General features: G+C 40.7%; 1 protein-coding gene across 1 annotated transcript in view; it reads left to right on the top strand.

Moving 5' to 3' along the window:
• GPBP1L1 (GC-rich promoter binding protein 1 like 1) overlaps positions 1-17,834 on the top strand; it is a 31,834-nt gene extending 14,000 nt beyond the window's left edge. Inside the window, exons 2-12 of the mRNA XM_059478097.1 lie at positions 407-1,288; positions 1,932-2,046; positions 2,324-2,453; positions 2,815-3,098; positions 5,797-5,869; positions 7,010-7,203; positions 11,073-11,213; positions 14,689-14,847; positions 15,587-15,711; positions 16,563-16,665; positions 16,905-17,834. Of these exons, the coding sequence (XP_059334080.1) occupies positions 1,987-2,046; positions 2,324-2,453; positions 2,815-3,098; positions 5,797-5,869; positions 7,010-7,203; positions 11,073-11,213; positions 14,689-14,847; positions 15,587-15,711; positions 16,563-16,665; positions 16,905-17,051 (1,416 nt within the window). The 5' untranslated portion in view covers positions 407-1,288; positions 1,932-1,986 and the 3' untranslated portion in view covers positions 17,052-17,834. The remainder of the gene's footprint in view (positions 1-406; positions 1,289-1,931; positions 2,047-2,323; positions 2,454-2,814; positions 3,099-5,796; positions 5,870-7,009; positions 7,204-11,072; positions 11,214-14,688; positions 14,848-15,586; positions 15,712-16,562; positions 16,666-16,904) is intronic.
• Positions 17,835-18,802: the final 968 nt, after the last annotated feature.

Raw genomic sequence — 18,802 nt, 5'->3', positions numbered from 1 at the left:
TAGGAATGATGTGGGCATGCAGAGATGAGATTGTGGGCATTTGGAATGGCCAGGCCTACCTGCAGCCCCAAGTCTCATTATTTGAGCAGCAGGTTTTAAAATTCCTATGAAGTGTGGAATTGCTTTCATCAGCTGCATGCAGTTTCTCCAGTCTTCCCTTTATTCTGATTGGTTTTGTTGCCCTTTTGTGGACTAAATCTGTGAAGTGATCATTTAAAAGTAAAAATGCCCTTTTCAGAGACTCTTTTTTAATTAGATTATTTCAGGTTTTGTTTTGATTGGACATCAAATAGCTGTTGGCACTCACACTATAGTTGCTCAATTTCCCTTTCTGTTCTTCTCTTTAGTCAAACTTTGTCATGTTTATGCCACTTGTATTGATGGAATTGTGTTTGGTTTTTTACAGTGACTACAGTTCCTGTCTCACCTCTTTGATGGAAGAGGACTATGACCCAGAAGTGAACTCTTCACTGTAGAACAAGAAGCTCTTGTGGATTAATTGTGTCCCTTTAAAAGCAGCACCCAGTCTACAAAAAATAGAGTAGAAGAGATTATTTTTGGACCTGGCTTTTTTTTGTTCATATGACCTATGTTTCAGCATGTAAATGGTGAAAAACAGGGAGAACATTTGTGCCTGCTTCTGAGCTTTATATCAAGTAGTGCTTAGCTCTGTGGAGCATTAGCCAAGTTACGTGAAGACTAGAGTATATCCTAACATTCATTTTTTAAATATTTTACCTTTTTTTAGCAGATGTACATGATAAAAATGAAATTTATATTTTAAGAGCACTTGGGCAGATGCATCTTATTTAGATCTCGGCATTTAGGGCAAACATTTTTATGTAACATCTTTTTTCCAGAGTGTTTAGATTGATCTGCTGCAGATCATGAACTGTCCAGCAGCCTTGAGTGTATCTGTTCAGTATTAACCACGATGTTGCTCTGAATGTTGTCACGCAGACTTGACAAACCTTTTTGTAATGTAAAGGCTGATTTCTCTACTACCACGACCAGAGGAAATTTAATGAGGTGAACGTGGGCGTGGCTTTTTTAAATATAAATTACCTTCTTAGGTATCTTTTTTTTGTAGTGAGAGTGCAAAGAGAGGGTAAAATGAGCAGCTGAGGGGGTGAAGGGCGCAGTTGGCACGGAGTGCGGCCTCTCGTGCTCTGCTTCGAAACGCACTATTGCCTCAAGGCTGGCCTTCCAGAGCTCTGCACAAGGAAGGAACCAGAGGTCACTGAAGCACACAGACTGAGGACATTGGACTGCAGAGGCCAAACTCAGGGTGAGTGATCATATGTATCTGTGTTGACTTGCTTCTAGGTAAATTAAAGTTGAAAAGTAAAGCAAAATGGTGAATTGGAGAATCTTCCACAAAAAAAGGTGGAATTCAGCTATACGGTGCAATAGTGAAATGTTCATAATTTTGAGCAGTAACAATTGCTGTGATACGTTGGAAAGAACATAGCGGTGCAGGAGCTGGCATATGATTGTCTTTCAGGTCTCTGATCTACTTTGAATGTCTCTTAACATCACCAGTTGGTCATATTTGATTTACAGCCTCTGGAATAAAACATGCAGACTGTGAGGCAATGAAGGATTGTACCCCAAATTCTGTCATGTCTTGATTTTTACATCTGCCTTGTATGGCTTTGCTTTGCCATTGGTTCTGTTTTCTTCCCCCTCCACACCCATTCTGTCATGAACCTCATGGGTGTGTTAATTGTAAACTGGAAGTAACTGGGACTGTTGAAGTTCTTACCTGTTTCAGTCAGAGGAACAAAGCAGGAGAAGAAAAATTATCAAGTATAATACAAAAAACTTCAGCACTTTACCCCTCCTATCTATATGGGCCAAACATTGAGAGATAAATTGTATTATTATTTCAGTTTGCATAAGTTGACAGGGAATGTTCTTCTCATTTACAGAGCCTGGCCATGAGGTTTGATGCCTCATTTTATTGAAGGGAGACACTGGACCTAAATGGCGCAGCATGACTTTGTTCCTGCCTGGCTTAACTTCTCAACACCACAGTCAACCAAGGTAACATTAATACAGATCAGCTCCTTTCACAGCTGTGGCCATGGGTAAGATCAGTGTGTTGGTTTCTGTGTGAGACTGGTGGATTTGTGAGCTGTTCTGATCCCATCCAGGCTCGTTGATGTTGCTGGCTGATCAATGCAGTTATGGATGCTGTATTGAAAACTGATACAGGAATGTGGGGGTTGCTGGTTTTTTCACTTAGCCAAATGTCACTGCTGGGCTGACAGGCTCCTGGAGAGTCCAAATGAGTGCTTCATTACATGTTTACTTTCTGCAGTCCCCTGCAGCCACCTTTGAGAAACATGGAGAGCATCTTCCACGGGGAGAGGGCCGCTTTGGCGTGAGCCGCAGGAGACACAACTCTTCCGATGGATTTTTCAATAATGGGCCCCTCCGGACTGCGGGAGGTGAGTAAGGATCAGAGTGCAGCCTGAGAGCAAACAGTCTGAAATATTCTACAGAATGAGAAATTCAGCAGAATAGAAACATTTTCCTAAACTGTACCTGTTCAAAGCATCCTGTGAGGAAATTGTGCTATTTTCTTCTCCTCTGCAATGTGCTCAGGCCTTAAGAGGTTTTCATAGTAGCTGTATGTGCATTGTGTGGCTTGATTTGTTTTCTGATATAATCACACAGTACTTAATAAGTACAGCTCAGCAGTTCCTTAGTGAGCACTGGCTGAACAACAAGAAAAACAACCTGATATTTCCAGTATTCTGCATACCGTGTTGATATTTTTAATTTGCATCCTTATCTCTTTTTGTTCAGACTGCTGGCATCAGCCGTCCCTTCTCCGCCATGATTCTGTAGATTCTGGTGTTTCTAAAGGAGCTCATGTTGGGCTGTCTGGCAGCCAGCCTGGCTGGCATGGTCCCTCACGGGGCCATGATGGTGTGAGCCAGCGTGGAGGAGGAGGAACTGGAGTTCATCGCCACTGGAATGGCAACTTCCATTCTCGGAAAAGTTCCGCCTTTCAAGAAAAGCTGCCTGTTGAATCCAGGGAAGAGAAGAAGGAAGATAAAGAGCATTTGCAGTTTGAGGAGGAAGACTTTGTAAGTGTGTAGCTTCTCACTAGAAGTGGAAGGTGTGAGAAATGGCTTTTCAATCTCGTTTGCATTAGCATTGATAGGTGGTGAGGATCTAGAATTGCATTCCGTACATGACAAATTTAACAAAATTATTCTGGCACTGATAGGATGCTGACTGGTACCCAGAGCCCTCAGGACTTGAAGACCTGTTGGATTATGAGGTTTGGCTCATATGTTTTGCCAAATGGTTATTGTGAACTGAAGGCATTGTAACATTCAAACCAGGTCCTCCGTGAAACCCGTAAGGTGACAGAGGAAGAGTAGTTGTATTGACTTTGTGGCTTTGCTTACAAAGCCTTTTTTTTGCTGCTAGAAATACATCTGTTCAGTTTATCTTCAGTCTGCCTGCTTCAGTCTTCCTGTCTCCTTCACTCTGATACGTGTTGGTGTTTGTGATAACCTTCCCAAGCTTGTTCATGACATGCTCAGACTTTAGCCACCATCTGCCTTGAATCTTCTGGAACAGTGTTATCAGAAATGTTTTCCTCTCTCTCTGTTAATCTGTGGATCAGGGTTTCTTGAGCATTTCTTCCATCAGCATCTCCAGATGACCAAATTTCTTCTTACTCAGCATTTTGATTCATGTGGTATTATCAGTATGATAGTCTCTTACATCCTGGCTCTATTTTTACTGGAATATCTTTAGTTTTTCAAACTTTATCAAACAGTACTTCAATTTACAGCTTTCATCCTTACCATGTGCCTTCCTTAATGCTAATGCTTTGAGAGATGTGCACCTTTTCTGCTTTCTCTTTTCAATTTAATTCTATTTCTCCTGACCCCTGAAGAGTGTTATATTATCAGACCACGTGTTTTTCTTTCTGCATCTATTTCTTGCTGTCTCTAGGCTCTTCTTGACCAGTGTAATGAGAATATCCTCTGTAAGGTTCTGGTAACTCTGTCCCTTCCCCTAATGCAGTTCTTCTGTCTTCATCTTCAGTGCTAAAGTCTTTACTGCCTCCTGTCATGAGAGGTTCTGGTGATACTGTGCACACTTGTATGTATCATCATGATGAGATTTTTGCTGTCTTATTCAGCATTTGTCTCTGGAAGGTTGTTCACAGCTAAAATTGCTGTGGCAGTTTGATGGCTTCTGCTCAGGAATTTACGAGTCAGAGTGAAATTCTTGAATACCCACAGCTGCTTCAGGCCAAAATCCAGAGCCTACACTTAAATTGCCACAGGAGGTAGTTTGATTTAAGCTGCTGGGGTTTTTTTCAGTGAAGGGCCTGGGAAGTGATTGCATGCTCTTGTTCAGCTGCTGCTGCTTGGAGCAAGAGCCTGCATCACAGAGTGGTTAACAGCTGGAGAGTGGGAATAAAGCTTGTGTGTAGATTTCTACTCGCTGATTTCTCAAGTATATTGTAATTCAGGCTTTCTATAAGCCTGTTTTTGTGACTGTCAAAAGTCTGTTGAAATCTAGAAATATTACCATGATTGCAACTGTGCAATCTCTTGTTGTCTATCTTGGTCTAAATCTTTCTTCCATGTACTTCATTCTCCTCTTCAGTGCCTTGATGAGTGCCCTCCCCAGCTACATGGCTGTTTCTTCTCTAATTGTTGCTCTCATATTTTGCTCTCATAATACCACAACTGGCTAGCAGCAAGCTTTGTTTAGTAACTCTGTACTGTCTCTGCCATAGGGTGAAACTGATGTATGCTGTGGTTAAGTGTGTAGCTGTTGGGCCTGACAACACTTTTCCTGAGAGGTCTGCAAAGCAGGCTGTTTGTCTAAGTGTGAGCACCCCTGCAGTAAAACTGACCTGTAGCTAAAAATTGAAGCACTTAAACAGAGGAGTTTCTGGAGACTGAGGCGGGAATTTATGCCATGGTGTGACATTTTTTCCTTACTCTTACAGAACAGAAGTACCTACTATTTCAGATGCTCACTATTACAGAGTTATGCTGTCACCATAGTAACTGACATGTGAGGAATTCATTAAAAAGAGGAAAAAGACGGCTGTATTTTGAACTGAGGTTATTTGGGACAGGGAAAGAGGAATAGCTAATCAAGAGCACTTGTCATTGAGTGCTTAGATTTTATTCACTCTGCTTTGAGCTTGGACATGTCTATAGTTGTTCCACCAAATTGAATTGTGAAACTGAATCTCATGTAAGTGTGCAGAGAGCACTGAGTCTGCATGCACTCTTGTCCTAAAAAGTGCACTCTGAGGTTTCATACAAATTTAAATGTAGCTTTTTTTTGTTGTTAGTAAATATATTCCTTTACATTATGAATCTAGTATTGCTTTGGGGTGTTTTTTTAATTGGCTCATGCATAATTATTGTACTAAAATACTTATGACATTAGGATAGATTCTTCATTTACTAATGATGTGGATTCTATTTTATTTTTTGAGCTGCTGATCAAATACCTAATTTTTTAATACATGTACTGGTTGGTAGAATCTACTTAATTATAGTAGAAGACTAAAGGAGTTATCCTGAACCCTCTGGTAGTTCCATTGCAAATACAGCAGAAACCAAGGAGAAGGCAAACTCGATTTTCTGATGATTTGTGGCAAAGCACTCTCTTCCACTTCAGCTGCTGTTCAGAGAAACCTACCCATCCTCTGGGTTCCTGGAAGCAAAATGTTAATACTGATTCTTTTTTTGTTATATGTGATATAACAATGTATTCATTTACATTGGTTTTTTACAGCCATCTTTGAATCCAGAAGCTGGAAGACAGAACAACCAGAACAAACCTTTAGGGACACCTTCTGGAGTATGGGGTAGGTAAAGGTCACTGTACACAAAGCTGATGACAGAGCAGAAAGTTGTAACTGGTGTTTAAATGCTGGGTTTTTCACTGAAAAATATTTTAAAAATTTAAGTGAAGCAGACAGTTTACTGCTTTCTGTCCTTTGCTGTTTTCCTCCCACAATCTTCCCTAATCTCTTGGCCTTTTTGTCTATTTGAAACTGTGCTTGTCTTGTCATAAAAAAAGAGCCAGTGGCAGTAATGTCACTGTTCTGTGTTTGCTTCCTGTGGTGCTGCAGTTACAGTTTCACACAGGCATCACTTGAAGGGCAGAGCAGATTGGAGTGAACTAGACATTAGTTCCTGACTTGGGATCTACATAGTGGAAATACAGCAAAGCTGTCATAGTTCTGTGCTTTGTGTTTAGTTGATTTTTTTAAACTCACAACAGCCTTGCTTTTGATCCTGATGTACTCTGTGAATCTATGCCTTTAAAAAAAGTGAAACAAGGTACCAATTCTGGCAGTTAAACACAGATTTGTTAATAACTAGTTGGATTAGTTGGGTTAGATACTGTAAATAGTACAAATGCAAAAGAAACTCAGAAACACTTCTTGCAATACTGTTGGGTTGTATTCTTTTTGCATGTTTGTCAGGTAGCTGTTGTTCTGTTCAAAACTTAATGACAGCATATTTATAGGGCATTTATCTGTTTATACTATTAGTATTTTTTAAATTGTTATGCTCCTGGAAATATGTTTATTTGGCCTAAGAAGCATTAACTGTGCTGGTTTGTAAAAGCAGTGTGTCTTTTGAGGTATAGGTTATGTAAATATTTTTGCTGTGTTAGTGAACTAAAGCTGATCCATGGTTGCTCAAAAAAATACTCATACCTGTTCTGATTTCTGTAGAATGGTGCAAGGCTGTTAACTGATGTCACTGTAGGTTTTTCCTTTCAGCATCAAGGGAGCTGTTGTGTTTGAATTAGAAAAGATTGTGTTTAGCTATCCACATCCAGTATCTTCTCTCAGAGCTGAAACAAAAGAGCAGCTGATGGTCTCAGAATCAGATGTGCAGTGTCTAAGATGGAGAGGGAGGAACTGGACCAGTGTACTGAAGCTGTTCTGAAACTGGATATTTGTGTTGCAGAATCTCTTGTTCTGTTTTTACAGAAAACCCCCCTAGTGCCAAGCAACCTACCAAGATGCTGGTCATCAAAAAGGTTTCAAAAGAGGATCCTTCCGCCGCCTTCTCAGCTGCATTTACATCACCTGTTTCTCACCTGGCAAATGGCAACAAAGCCACCACCATTGTCCCAAGTGTCTACAAAAATCTGGTTCCTAAACCTGCAGCTCCTCCTTCCAAGGTACAGGGGGTTCCAACCAAATTAGTGAACTGCAGATCAAAGGAATCAACTTCCCAACAAGTAGCAGGAGTTGGAATCCAGTAGTTTCTGGGCAGTGGCTTTTACAGTAGAGATCTATTTGCTACTAAAGTTGTTGTTCTCTGTTAAAATGCCTTTGGGGTTTGTCCATAGGGAGAGCTAACCTCTGACTGCACTGCTGTCTATTTGAATGGGTGTGTCCTCATGCATGAGACAAATCCTTATCTTAATAAGACAAAATGAGCACTGCTGGAGAGGTGGAATGTGTGCTGCTCTGTGCTTGAACTGTTCACATGACTACCTTGAAAACTCTTTATTGGGTTACAATACTTTGATGTGTCCAGAACAATAGAGGCAAAGATCAGATTAGATTGTAACATCCTGCAATTCAGGTGTAATTTAGTTGAGCCTTAAAAACAATCTGGAAAAGCCATGGAGTTTGTGCTGTAGTTCTTTTACTGAAGGAAATACAGTCGTGCTAAAAAAAAAAAAAGTGGGTTTTTTTTCCTTAGTTCTAGGCTTAGTCCTGCCCATTTCTCTGTAGAAACAACATGTATAGATGCATTAGAAATTTTGAAGAATTAATAGTAAAAGTATTTTAAAAACTAAAAAAAAAAGTTAGCTGGGTTATTCTTTAAAGAGATGTCCAAATACTTTGAGTTCTAAAATGTATTAATTACTAATGCTGGCTGTGGCATTCCAACAAAATCTTCCCTATGATTACAGTAGAAAATTCTTAACACACTTGAAAGATAAAAACAAAAAAAGAGTCCCCCAGCTTCTTTTTGTAAGAAAGCAAGTTTAGATCTTCTTCCTCTTTTGTAAATTTTTGTTAATTCAAGTTAAATTCTGCCAGCTACAGAAAAAATTGTAGTGGTTAAAATTATTATCAAATAATCCTGTCTAAACATTTAATTTGACAGCTGATCTACTTCTTGGTAAAATGGGATTAATTGACCCATTAGAAAGGGTGTTTATAAGGAGTTTTTCATTCCACACACAGTTTTCAGTGCATGTATGTTCTTGTTTAGAATAGGTAAACAAAATGCAATTTTTAATGAGTAAGGAGCCTGCTGTGGCTTTTATTTTTGCTTTTACAGCTTGATTGATACATGTGTAGATACAGCCTGACCTGGGTTAAGTCTGGATGTTTTGTGTGTTCTTTGAAACAAAAGGCCAGAGATACAGTTTCTGACCAGACTGTTAGATTGTCTCTGGCTTCAAAGTAAACAAAATTTTAGTGAACCACAGTGCATTCAGCTTGTCTGTGTTACTGGCTGTTGGATGCAAAGATAATTTCTGAGGTCTGAAAATTAGTGCTATACCAATGTAGAGATTGAGAGATGAAAATGCACTTCTGAAAGTTATGGGAATGTGTGTTGTTACTGCTGGTCATGATATACCCATTGCATTACAATGTAGAATTTGGGCATAAAAATCTGCTTAGCTAATGTAGCAGCTTTAGGAGAAGCTACAACAAGTGCAACAGTAATTGCACAGCCAGTTGCTTCTTGCAGCTTGCTGTGCAATTACTGTTGCATTCTGAAGCCCGTGGACAGAGGGTTTTCATTAATTCAGTCAAGGAGAGCTACTCTCTAAGCTTTTGCTAACCATGTTCTGAAATTAGACTATGTAGGTTTTGATTCTTCAGATAAAAAGAATACATTATTCATTGCTCACAGTTGGAATAAAACTGACTGTGATCTGAAGGTTCAGCATCCATCAAAAGATAGTGGTAGGGCTTTTCTTTTTTAGCTTGTTTTACATGTGACATAGTTCATTTGCATTCCAGATCGTTAATCTGTATTTAAATCAGAGATTATGGAATATGTAGTGGTATCTGCCTAAGTTCCCTTTTAGTTAAGTTTTTACTTCACTGAATCCAGTAGGCCTGAATTACACCTGGATTTATACATTAAATATTGTAGTATTGATAAAAAAGGAAATGTTCTTTGGCTAATGGAAAAGGTATTAATTTTTTTAGATCAGTCACATTAAGCAGGCTATAAATATGTACTGAGTGATTTAGCTGCTAATTTCTAAGTGTTTACACACTTAGGTGGTGCTGTGATTAGTGGGGCAGTGTGATATTCCTCGGTGGTTGGAGTGGGAAGAATTATCTGATGTCATCAACAGTGCTTTTGTTAATGAATGGTGACCATTAGCAAAACCCAAAGGTGGAGTATCAGCATATCCTTAGCCAGAAAAGCTGTGTGCATTGATGCCTTTTTAAAGTCACAGCTTTAAAGCAGCTGTGGTAGGATGCATTAGCCTGAAGACTTCTAGAAAGTTATCCAGGAATTGCAGTGCATAAAGTTGTAGAGGAGTCAAAACATTCCTTTCCACAAAGTCAGCAGTATTGGAAAGCTGTCACAGGAAAACTGAATGAAAAATGATTTTGTTAAGTTGTACCAAGTAGTTCAGAAAGGAAGAGAACTGATGGCAGTGAAACAAGTGTGTTCTTTCTGGCTAGTGGAGATGGACAGTAGCTCAGTAAGGCCATCCATGAAGGTCACACTCAGCCATGCAGGGAAAGCAAGAGGGGTCAGTCTGTGGATCTGTCTGAGCTGGGAGCTGCCCCTTTGTGGAAACCTGGAGAACAGCACTGGGCAGCTGAGAGTGGGAATGGGAAAGTGCAACCCTGGAGCTGTGGAGAGAAACTTCTTGTCAGAGTCATATTGCACCCTGATTTTAGTACAGGCAGTAAATATTGTGCAGATCAGGAGATTTCTGAGGTTTAAAGGGGATGTTTTTAATGTGTGCTGTGAGTGCCATAGAATCTATTTGATACTGTGGGATGCTCATTTTTAAGTTAGAATGAAGGAGTAAAGCTGATGGCCTCCCCGTGCAATGTATTTTTTTTAAAAATTCATAGAACACAGTAGACAGTGACAACATACTGAAATAGTGCCTCTGTTCTCATTGCTGGCAGATTGCAAGATCTGTTGCATATCAGATTTAGCTGAATCCCATTTGTGCATGAATTATTTTACAAGTGACTTGAAGCTGGCTTCAGAAGTCCAGTGGGTCAAAGGAACCTGTGTACTTTAATGTTCTGACAGAGTCTTGCTAGTGCTACTTGGTACAAGTTTCTTCTTAGGATTGTTTTTGTAGACTCTCACTTCACTGTGTTTGTCCCTGACTGATAAGAGAGCAAGAACAACATTCCAAGTAACAAAAACTTATCTTGAAGTCTTTGCTCTTCAGCCAAATGACCAGTATATTCAAAGGGATACTGCAGAGGGTATCCAGGCCAAAACAGCAAGTGATCCTGCCCTGTAATAAATTGGCTGCTTTTGCTTCTTTTTCTTGTTATTGTTGCTAAGTTGGTGCAATTATGGACATTTTCAGGGCCCTAGGAAATAAATAATTTTCATTCTCACTCTAAACAAAACTACTGCATGATGATCTTCACACAGGGAAACTTCCTGTCAAGTGATTGGAAGCCTTGTTTTGTGGTGTGCAGTGTCCTCCTAAGAAATGTCATTTTAATTGGGATTTTTTTTTATTTCCCATCTGTGGGTAGCTGTAAGGTGAATTGCTTTACACAGTTGTGATTCCAATTAATGAAGGGCAATGCTGGATTTTCTCTGTGAGCTCTTAATGGTGTTTTACTGAAGGATGGTGCCCATGAACCAGAATTGTGTGTGATTTGGGGAAAACAGAAGATGCCAGGGGAAAACAACGGGTGTTGAAACAAACGTGTTGAGACTGCTGTTGAAAAGGGAAGAAGAAGAGGAAATTCATACAACAGACAACACAATGTTGCTTATTTCTTTCAATACTTGCAAGCAGCCCCTTCTCATGCCTTACCATTTACTGCTCTGTGTTTTGTGTTCTCTTCAATACAGCCAAGCCCATGGAAAGCCAACAGAAGTGAACATAAACCAGGCTCGCTGTCCTCCACCCGTGACTCTGCCTTTACCAGTCCAGTGTCTGTAACCAAACCAGCGGTACTGGCAAGCGGCTCAGTCCTCACCTCTCCCAAAGAGGTAAGGGTTGGGCTTGGGGATAGGCTGGGAGCTTTTGTACCTATCACCTACTAGAGCATAAACTCTAGTTTATGATAAAGCCCTCTCTGCATGTGGTACGTACCTTTGCACCCTTGAGGGATGACTCACTTGTACATTCTTAGCGCATTCTGCCACATCAGTGATACACTAAAAGAAATAAAAATGGGGTTTATCTATCTGTAAAGCCATTGATGTTTGTTCAACTGTATTAGAATTTCCTTCCAGGAAAAAAAAAATGTGCTAATGCCTTAAGTGGTGTTGTGTAACAAGACATGCGTCAGCTTGGTGTTATGGGAGTGCAGACACCAAGAACTGATGTGAATAGGTAGGCAAATTGATTCCCATGATGTTTTTCAGTATAGGAAAGGAAGGGGAAGGAAGGTGATCTGCCTAATTTCCTTTCTCTGGAACAACAGCACAAGCACTCAGATCTGAGGGGGCTGAAAGAGTTTAACATGTGTACATATGACTTTTCAGCTACAGTATCTCTTTTTAATTTTGACATTGGAAGGAGGTAATCTGCTGACTTGCCCCTAGTTTTGGTCTGAAGTATAGAAAGAACCTTGAAATACAAATCTCTTAGTATTTCAGCAATATCTGTGACAGAGCACAAGAAAAAATATGGAAATAGACTGTGGTAAATTCCTGGCCAGTGCCAGCTGCTCTTTACAGGTTTGACTTTATGATCTCGGAAGTCTTTTCCAACCTTAATGATTTTGTGATTCTGTAAATGATGATTCACAACATCTGAAATTAACTTGTTTTAACTGTAAAATTTGTGGATTTTTCTAGTTGTGCACTTGTCTTGTTCTGTTATAGGCATTACTTCTAAAATAAGGCCTTGTCATGTTTATGATTCTCTGCTTTGCAGACTTTACTTTGCAGCAACCTGCGCTTTTCTGCCTTGGCCAGAGCTGAGTGTACAAGCAGTCATTAAAGGCAACAGTTAATACACAGGCACCTGTCACTTTGACAGGTAGATCTTACACTCTGTTTCTTTCCTTTACCTTGCTTTTCTCTCTCTTTAGACCAAGTTCTTTGTGCTGCTGACAGCTTTCCTTTTGTGTAATGCACAGCACAGTATGGACAGTGTAAATAGGTAAATTTCAACAGGCTTTCACCTCAGCAGGCGGGAGAGAGGTGTTCACTTTTTATCATACAGGAGTAATGCAAGTGTTTCCTTCACCTGCCCCCAAGAGGGTCTTCTGTGAAGCTCCAGTCAGTGAAAATGTTGGGTACCAACCTGAGAGCTAAACATAAAGGGCTTAAAAATTACTTCCAACTGAACTGGATACTTGCAATACATTTTTCATTGAATCTGTTGGAGATTGAGATTATGAAAACACAGGTCTGTGGCCAGCAGATAGTACTGCAATCCTGGTTGTCCAGGACTACTACACTTAGTCTCTGGCTTTTTGTTTCTGAAAGGGGGCAAATGCATCTCCTTCAGAAGTGGTAAAAATAGCACCTTTATTCATAAGAGGCCACAGTGTGTTGAAAACTAAAAGGGTGCCAAGTAACACTGGCCCTGTCCCTTACAAGCCAGTCTAAGACAACCAAGCTCACAATACAGCCTGAGTTCTTAAAATGAATTTAGGATTACTTTTCTGGAAGAGTAGCCATCTGTGTTACATAGACATCAGAACAAATCTGAGGTGATGTGTAGTGCTCTCCTTCATAAAAAACCAAACACACACAAAAAAAAAAGCAAAAAGACTGAGATGCCTTATGTTTCAGTCAAAAGGCTCAGCTTACTTTAGAAGAGATGCCAGTTTACTATTTTAGTGCTAAAGAAGAATATTTTGTAAAACATAGCCCTTCTACAAAAAGTTATGCATAAAACCAGAATTGAGGTGAAATTCATTCCCTTTCAGAAATCTGTTGTTTCTAAACTTGAGCTGTAATTGTCTTCCCCTGAGGTGTAGAAATTAAGTTTTAGTACCTCAGTAGTTTATTAGAGATTAAAACAGCCACTAGCAAAGAGTTCAAGTTGAGTATTTCAGATTACCAGAAGACATGTAATTTTAGTCTCCTTTGTTCATTGTTACCTTCTGTCACTGCAGTCAAACTAATAGTTACATTGAGAGCTTAATTTCACTCTTGTGTTGGCTTTTTATCATGATAGTTGCAGTCATTCATTAGCTCTGTTACAACTGCTGATTTGTTTCTTACTGTGTTGAATTAGACAAAATCTGGAAGGTCTGCCTGAGAAATTACTTCCAGGCTGCACTTACTTCCTTGCAGGCATTATTTCACACCAGTGTTTCACATGCAACAGCCATTGGAAATACAAGCAGCAGTTACTGCCTTGTTTTTGGTCTAGTTCTCTTGATCTTTGCTCAGAGCAGTGAGTGTGATAAAAATTTTTGGCACAGGAGATTCATTTTGAAGAGCCTGAATTTGCAACCTTCCCCCGCAGCTTAAAAAAAGTGTGTGGGGAGAAAAACACTGCAAACTTGAGGAAATTTTACTGGTTTAATCTTGATTTCTTAAAAATCAAAGCATGAACATGAAGAAAAAGTAGTTTTGCATGCAAGATTCCGGTGTCAGTTACCCATAATAATGATTAAATTCCTCATTGTTTTAGAGTAGCCAGACATGAACTCCAGCAGGAAGTTAAGATAGTGGGAGCTTTCCCATAACATGTTTGTAGGTTCCTTTTGTGTGCCCAGTCAAAACATGGAACAGATAAAATTGAAAGCTCACCTTGGTTAGCAGTGCTCCTATTGCAGGATCATGGCCAGATACTGCCAGTGGGCCTGGTTCACAGACTCCAGATTATTAAGAAAGCTTGAACATTGTGGAAGAGCCCAGGAGGTTTCCTTGTGTTCCTGCACTGAGCTGAGCAGGTTTCCCACAGGCTCCAGGGCTGTCTGTGTCTGGCTCTGCACTGAACCATCTGGGCTGAGTGCACAGAGGCAGCAGCTGGCAGCATTCTCTCCAGGGGAGGATTCCAAGGCTGTGGCTGCCTGTTTGCACCCAGCTGTGGTTAGTTAAGGATGTGACCACTCCCTGAAAGGAGATTACCCTCCCATAGCTTAATTTCAGGGTAGAGTCTGTTAGGATGACTTAAAACGCAAATATGAACTGAGTCTGATCTGCTTCATTTGTTAATTTTTGTAGGGCAGGAATCCTGCATGAAGTTTTTTGCCCTAATGGTCTGTTGTAGGCACCAGCTTGTTACATTACAAAGGAACAAAAGCATATTCATGGCCATGTGAATTTTCTTCCTAGGGGAAGAAAAGAAATTGAGTTGATAATAATAGATGGGAGAAGTGAATGTGCAGCACCCATTGGTATTTTGATGGGAATTTGACATTAAGTTGAGGTTTTTGAGGGGTCAGGAGCCACCCAAGGAATTGATGAGTGTTTGAAAGGTGTAAGCACAGCCTCTGAAGAGGCCTCAGGCTGGCAGCAGTGCAGTTTGATGTCTGTGTTCTCCCTCCCTGTGCAGAGTCCTTCCAGCACCACCCCTCCCATCGAGATCTGCTCCTCACGCCTGACGAAGCTGATGCGCCGGACCACTGACAAAAAGAGCGAATTCCTGAAGGCACTGAAGGATGATAGAAATGGGGAGATAACAGAAAACAGGGAATGTGACAAGCTGGATGATGTAAGATCACTGTCCTTGCCGTGTATACAATCATTTCTGTTGAAGGAGTTGGGGCTGAAAAAGCCCTGAGCAGTACATGTAATTCAGGCTCTGGAAGAGGAAGGGAATGACTCCCACTGGTCTGGCATACCTGCCAGGGGAAATAGTGCACAGCAGTGATGGGGGGAGATGTGTAGCACAGTGAAATGCAAGTGGATAAGTAATAAATGAGGTGGAAGGGAAGGTCACAGACATTGAAGGCAATCTAGATTTTTTGCAAGGATTCTTTAAGGAGAGGAACGGTATCATATTTTAACATCTCAAGTTGCTTTCCAACTTCCCTGTCAAACTACATACACAGAAAAGTAGAATTTTGTGCTTGTGAAAGGTGCAGGAATGTGGCTCAAGTTTCAGAGGCTCAGACCAGACCCCCAAATGTATAGATCTGTGCCTTAATGTGCATGTAATGTGTGTCCTTGGGAGCATTTAATTCTCATTTTTATTGCTGTCACTCTGAGCTGCTGGTGATGGCTTTGCAATGCCAGCACTCACTCCCTTGACACAGCAGCACAGGCCACCAAATGTCCTTCGTCCTGTGTTGTCCTGTCACAGCCAGGTACATGTTGCTGCAGCTTCTGTGAAAAACACTGGCTCAAGGTGAAAGGCTTGGCTGGACTTTCAAAGGCAGAAGCTTGAACTTGGAACTGTGCTGTTGGCACGGTCTGTGCAAGCACACTTTGATGGTTTTATTTTTCTTTAGATGGAGAGCAGCAGCACACCAGAACCAAAGGAAAACTGGGAAGAGAACTGCCATCAGAATGGCCTTTCTCTCCCTTTGCCAGAGGAGGGGGAAAACCTCTCCCATTCGTTGGAAGCAGAACACAGGTGAGTCAATGGCAGAATAGTGTCTGGAGTAAGGGAGAGTGAATCCTTGGGCTGTGTGGGGAGAAGGAAACAATTTTGAGGGAAACTATTTTTGGGAAGCAGCAGTGGCTGTGTTTCTATGGGAAAGGAGGTGTGTGGGCTTTGTGACTAGTACTGGACTGGGTGGGGTCTTATTGAAAGTAAAACAAAACACCAATGACAGATGAGCCAAGGCTTTACCAAGGTCTGTAATTAAATTCCAGTGCTTCTTTAATGCCACACCGCCGTGTGTTAATGCTGCCTAGAGATATTTATCTGCCCACAGTGGGAGTCAGTGTGAACCAAGGGTGATTCTGGTTAATTTGCAAGCAGGTGTCCTAAATGTAATGATTTGAAGACACACACCACACTTTGTTTGCACTTAAAATACTCTTGTGCTCCTTTATATGCTGTAAAACTGGAGGAGAGTTAGGAAAATATTTACCAGGTATCTCAGGCTGTATCTCACGTCAGTGAGTAAGCAGTGTGAGCATCTGGTGCAAGCAGATAGTAAGGTTCAGGAGATTCTGAGCTGTGATATTGGCTTGGTTGCCTTCAGTGTCCTTGAGTTAGAATTTCAAATCCCTGCCTTCCACCAGGCTGGTTATGTACCCATTGTACAGCGCTGCTGATGGTTAAATATTTGTAAAGGACATTGAAAAATGGTGGGTAAACACAAAGGAATGTTGAAGTGGTCTGTGATAGAGAAGATTCCCTGGTGAATTTGGAGTGATTTACTACAAAACCTTGCTTTTCATAGACAAAGTGTTCCTTCCTTTGCCATTGTTCCCTTGCTTTAGTTCCCATGCCCCTTTTATTTTCTCCACAATCAGGTTATTGAAAGAAATGGGATGGCAGGAATATCCTGAAAATGATGAAAACTACCTTCCCCTCACGGAGGATGAGCTCAAAGAGTTCCAGATTAAATCAGAGCAGGTATGTTTACAGCTCTTGCTACTTGTGACTGCTCTTCTTCCTCTCCTTTCTCAAAGGCTTGTTCTTAAGCGTGCTCAGCAGGACCAAGCATTTAAGGGAGAATGTAGTAGAATGGATGATTCTGCATTATCCATGTGTGTACACACAGTTAAATGTGGCATTCATGTCCACCACAGAGGGTTGGTGACAGTTACTCTCCACACTTCTGCTCGTTTTAAAACTTCCTTTCATTCCTACAGCGAAGAAGAAACGGATTTGGGAAGAACGGATTTCTGCAGGGCCGCGGCTCCAGCCTGTTGTTCCACTGGGGAAGCACTTTTAAGACAAAGATTGAGGACTCAGACACAGAAACAAGTAGCAGCGAAACGTCAGATGACGATGCCTGAAACTGGGCACAATAAAATTAAAATAAATAAAACCAACCCAATAAACTCAGTTCATAGTTCAACACGTGTTTGGGGTTGTATAAACTAAACAGAGTTTATTCTGTCTCCAGTCTGTTCAGTTTTTTCTTTTGTTGTTGATACTTCATGCACAAGGGAAATAATTGTATCCCAAAGAAGAGAGAAATTGGCTTCTTTAGCTTTTTCTTTTGGTTTTGCCCTAATGCTTACTAGAAGTTTGTGCAGCTAGCAAATTTTGACAAAAATCCCTTGTGGGGCAGTGCACAAGTTCAGTCGTGTGAGCAGGACACAAGTGGCTGACTGATCTCTGCAACAACAAGCTTCTAACAGTGCCGCCGCATTGCCCAGCGCGCGGTAACGGTGTGCTAAAACAATCATTGTCGATGACAAAATGGCTTTTGAAGTTCTAATTATGTTAAATTAATGCTAATAACATGAATATTTTATTTTATTTTATTTTTTTGGCGGCTCGGGGAGCTTCATCACTTAACCAGGCGTTTGTGGTTTTCTTTTTTTTTTTTTTTTGGGTACAGCTGTAAAATATTTGGATATAGGAATTGTTTGTGTTCTTCTTCTTGCAGCCTTGATATTCAGGGTGGATTGTAAAATATAAATTTTTTGTGAGATTTCAAAGATTAAGATTATTTTGATAACATTATTTACAGATTTTAAAAAGTGACTATCACATTGAGTCTGTATGAGGGGGAAAAACTACTGCATCAAAAATAACTAACTTGGAATAAATATTTTGCATCAGTTTGCCAATTCTAATTGTCTTTCTTATGTAAGAGAAGCTTTCCTCTAAGGGACCTGCAACTTTGGGGGTTCAGTAGCACTGGGGATAAACAGTTTCTTCTCCCGCTCTATTTTTCCACTTGGCAAACATTGCTGTAGTGCTCAGACTGCAGGAGCTGAACTCTTCCTTTAAGAAGGGAGAGGGAGAACAATGCTGAGATGACAGTCCATATCTGGGGATTTTTTTTAAAGAATATAATTCAAAATTATCTTCTACTAAAGCAGTTTGCTTTTTTTTCCGCTTCATACAAAATGGTGAAGCTCGACCGGTCGGTGTCACTTGTTCCTAGTGCAATGCTGCTGTTTATGTTCACAACGTGGCAAGGGAATGTCTGAATCCAAAGCTGTTTTCATTGAAATCTTTTTTAAAAATTCATGAAAACATTTCTATTAGATTAAAAAGAATTTTACAAACAACTCAGTTGTGGCCTAAGCTATTTTAGTGTCTGGTGTAAGTTCAGCTTGTGCACAAAGGTTTTGGATTGGAAAGTGCTCCGGGGTTGTGCAGTGTTTGCAGGGGGGTTGGACAGAGTCACACAAAACCTGGTCTTGCTGACCTGAGGGGGTTTGACCCAAGGTTGTTCTTAACCCATTTCTGGCCAGGCAGAGAGGACAGAGGTGTAAGAAAATGATAATGTTTAGTCCTGAATCTTTGCATCTGGATCCAAGGGCGCACGCTCAGCATTATCGGGTGTAAATCTGCTACCTGTGCTTCTAGCTCCTGCTGGCTCTGCAGTGAACCCCAGAGGAGAGGGGCAGTGGGGCATTTCTTCATCCCTGTGCTCTGGAAACCAGGGTCCAGGGGCTGAGGCTGCTTGGGAGGAGCTGGGGCTCCTGTACGACTTTGCACAAACTATCTTGTTCCTTCTGAATATTCAACCACTGCTTTTGTCTGGAAGAGCCTATCCATTTTTTAAAATTTAACTTCCTATATCCTA

Source organism: Ammospiza nelsoni, chromosome 9 (genome assembly GCF_027579445.1).
Source record: "Ammospiza nelsoni isolate bAmmNel1 chromosome 9, bAmmNel1.pri, whole genome shotgun sequence".
Classification (NCBI taxonomy): Eukaryota; Metazoa; Chordata; class Aves; order Passeriformes; family Passerellidae; genus Ammospiza; species Ammospiza nelsoni.
This window is presented reverse-complemented; position numbering and strand designations above follow the sequence as displayed.